The sequence below is a fragment of the Tupaia chinensis genome, unplaced genomic scaffold (assembly GCF_000334495.1).
Source record: "Tupaia chinensis unplaced genomic scaffold, TupChi_1.0 Scaffold000050_1, whole genome shotgun sequence".
NCBI classification, from domain to species: Eukaryota; Metazoa; Chordata; class Mammalia; order Scandentia; family Tupaiidae; genus Tupaia; species Tupaia belangeri.
This window is the reverse complement of record NW_006159508.1, coordinates 3,150,055-3,152,915: the sequence shown is the minus strand read 5'-3', so window position 1 is coordinate 3,152,915 and position 2,861 is coordinate 3,150,055. Positions and strand designations below refer to the sequence as shown.

Below are 2,861 nucleotides of genomic sequence, written 5' to 3'. Positions count from 1 at the left end.
CGGGCGGGGGGGCCCCGGGGCGCCCAGCCATGACCTTCGGGCGCAGCGGAGCGGCCTCGGTGGTGCTGAACGTGGGCGGCGCCCGGTACTCGCTGTCCCGAGAGCTGCTGAAGGACTTCCCTCTGCGCCGCGTGAGCCGGCTGCACGGCTGCCGCTCGGAGCGCGACGTGCTCGAGGTGTGCGACGACTACGACCGCGAGCGCAACGAGTACTTCTTCGACCGGCACTCGGAGGCCTTCGGCTTCATCCTGCTCTACGTGCGCGGCCACGGCAAGCTGCGCTTCGCGCCGCGGATGTGCGAGCTGTCCTTCTACAACGAGATGATCTACTGGGGCCTGGAGGGCGCGCACCTCGAGTACTGCTGCCAGCGCCGCCTGGACGACCGCATGTCCGACACCTACACCTTCTACTCGGCGGACGAGCCGGGCGCGCTGGGCCGCGACGAGGCGCGCGCCGGCGGCGCCGAGGCGGCCCCCTCCAGGCGCTGGCTGGAACGCATGCGACGGACCTTCGAGGAGCCCACCTCGTCGCTGGCCGCGCAGATTCTGGCCAGCGTGTCGGTGGTGTTCGTGATCGTGTCTATGGTGGTGCTGTGCGCCAGCACGCTGCCGGACTGGCGCATGGCGGCCGCCGACAACCGCAGCCTGGATGACCGGAGCAGGTACTCCGCCGTCCCTGGGAGGGAGCCCTCCGGGTAGGACGCACTGCTTCTCTGCCCGTCCAGTCCGTCCTGTCGCGTCTCTCCGTCCCGTCAGTCAGTTCGTCCCGTCTCTGTCTTACCTGCCTCCTGGCGGCAGAACCAGGCTGAATTCCGGGTCCAGCGAGGCCCCAGGAGCAGCCAACTAGTGAGCGGGGTCTCCACTTCTGATTCCCGGGCAAAAGCCAGGTCAAAAGCCAGGTCTGCCTGGTGCCCCAGAAGCTTCTCTTGAGGGAGAGCTGATAAGAGACAGACAAACCTCTCCCATCTCTGTAGCTTACTTTTGAACAAACAGCAACCAGCTAGTTAGATTTCTTCAAACTTGGATGGTTGGTTTCGAACAATTTAACCTTGAGCTAAAAGCAGTTTAATTATTTGCCATTTTTTGGTGGTGTCTAGAAAGAAGAAATGTTGCTAGACGAAGCCATCAGCTGTACCCTGCCCATAGGTTCTATATGCACCGACCTCTGCATGATATATACTTTAACAATTGTTGTGGTATGAAGGACGTTAATTTAACAATAACTCTAGATATTGGATCTCTGTGCGCTCCTTTCCCTCTCTTATTTCTACAGATTTTGGTTAGTAAAGCTTCTGTGGACCATTGGTACCAGAGACTCACCACTGCCTTTCAGAGGGACTTTCATTTGGGGAGGGGAAAGACCATTACTTTAGGCAAGGGGAAGAATCTAATCTGCTCTATTTCCAGAGATCATATTTGAGTAGTTTTTTTTTTTCACCTCTCTAAGATTAAGAGAAAATATTTTAATAGTTCCTAAGATTGTGCTTACCTTCCAGTGGCGATAACACTTTCGAGTCTTTAATACAAGTGAGTTTATTTTGCAGGTTGATGGGGAGGAGTAAGCTTTCCAGAGAGACAGCCTTATGGCAGAAAAACCAAATATTATCTTCTGTTTCACCTTGATGCTGTTTTAAGGTCCTCTCTCCATTCACTTTTTCAATTCAAGGTTGTGCCCGTAGCCTTTTCTTGAGAGGTGTGCATGTGTTACCAGTGATGCTTGCTACCACGGCGGATTATTTCCATGTAATTTTTTTTTTCTGTAGAGCAAAGATTTTTATATAAATCTAAGAAGTAAATAAATTGTCTAGTCCCACAGAATCTATTGCTGATATGCCATCTTGGCATGAAATTCAAGATATGTGGTTTGAAAGGAAATTCATTAGGAAATTCATTTTGTTTAGTCTATTAAGTTCTGTTTTCAATTTGCAGATAAGAATTATGACTCGAATAACACAATGAAATTAATTTATATACCTAAATACATAAGCGCTCTTGATTTTGTTTTTGAGGGGCTATAGGAAAATGAGCCATTCATGATTGGCCTTGACATGATTCACTAATTGTGGAATTCTAAGGTTCGTGAAGGGTTGAGCTACATTCGCAAAGGAAACAGAATCGAGCTGTTAGTTAAGATAATGAGAGAGTTGGCTAAACAATATATAAGCAAAAACGGCAAAATAGCTGAGTGATCCATTTTTGGGGGTGGAAGAGAGCTTTAGAGACGGACAGGACAGTCTGGAGATCATTAATGTGGAGAGAGCATTTGGAAAGAAATGAGGGGGATGAGTAATGATTTTAGGGACAGAGACAGGAAAACCAGAAAGGAAAGCAACAGAAATGGAAAATAGGGAGAATGCAAAAGAGAGAAGATAAGAGTAATGTGTAATTTATGTATGTGTATTTTGTGTTTGTATTGTATATAATTATTGAAGTCAGAGATGTTTCCTAGATACTCAGATATTTCAGACAAAAGCATGTTTTTCTTGGCTTAATGACCCAGTGTTAAGCTTCACTCTTGAGCATATGCTTATGAAAACCGATATCTGTAATCCCAAACAGATAAACCAGAGGATGACAAGGATGCCACACTTTATAGAGGAAGTCCCCCACTGGCCTCAGTGGCGGAGTCCCTGCACTGGCACTTTTTAAGTACAGTCTTTCAAACCCTGCCTGCTTGTGACTGCTGAAACCAGTCTCCAAAACATCACTCTGATCATTTGGTCATGTTTGGCTGGTGCCTGCCAAATAAAGCCAAAACTTCTTTCTTAGCCTTTCAAGGCACTTTACAGTTTAACCACAACCTGCCATTCTTGACTTGTCCATCATAATTCGCAAGCATCTTCTGAGTATTCTATGTTCAAG

General features: G+C 48.2%; 1 protein-coding gene across 1 annotated transcript; it reads left to right on the top strand.

Moving 5' to 3' along the window:
* The first annotated feature begins 23 nt into the window (after positions 1-23).
* KCNG3 (potassium voltage-gated channel modifier subfamily G member 3) lies at positions 24-698 on the top strand. The gene has a single exon (XM_027775295.1). The coding sequence runs from the start codon at positions 30-32 to the stop codon at positions 696-698; it is 669 nt and encodes a 222-aa protein (XP_027631096.1). The 5' UTR covers positions 24-29.
* Positions 699-2,861: the final 2,163 nt, after the last annotated feature.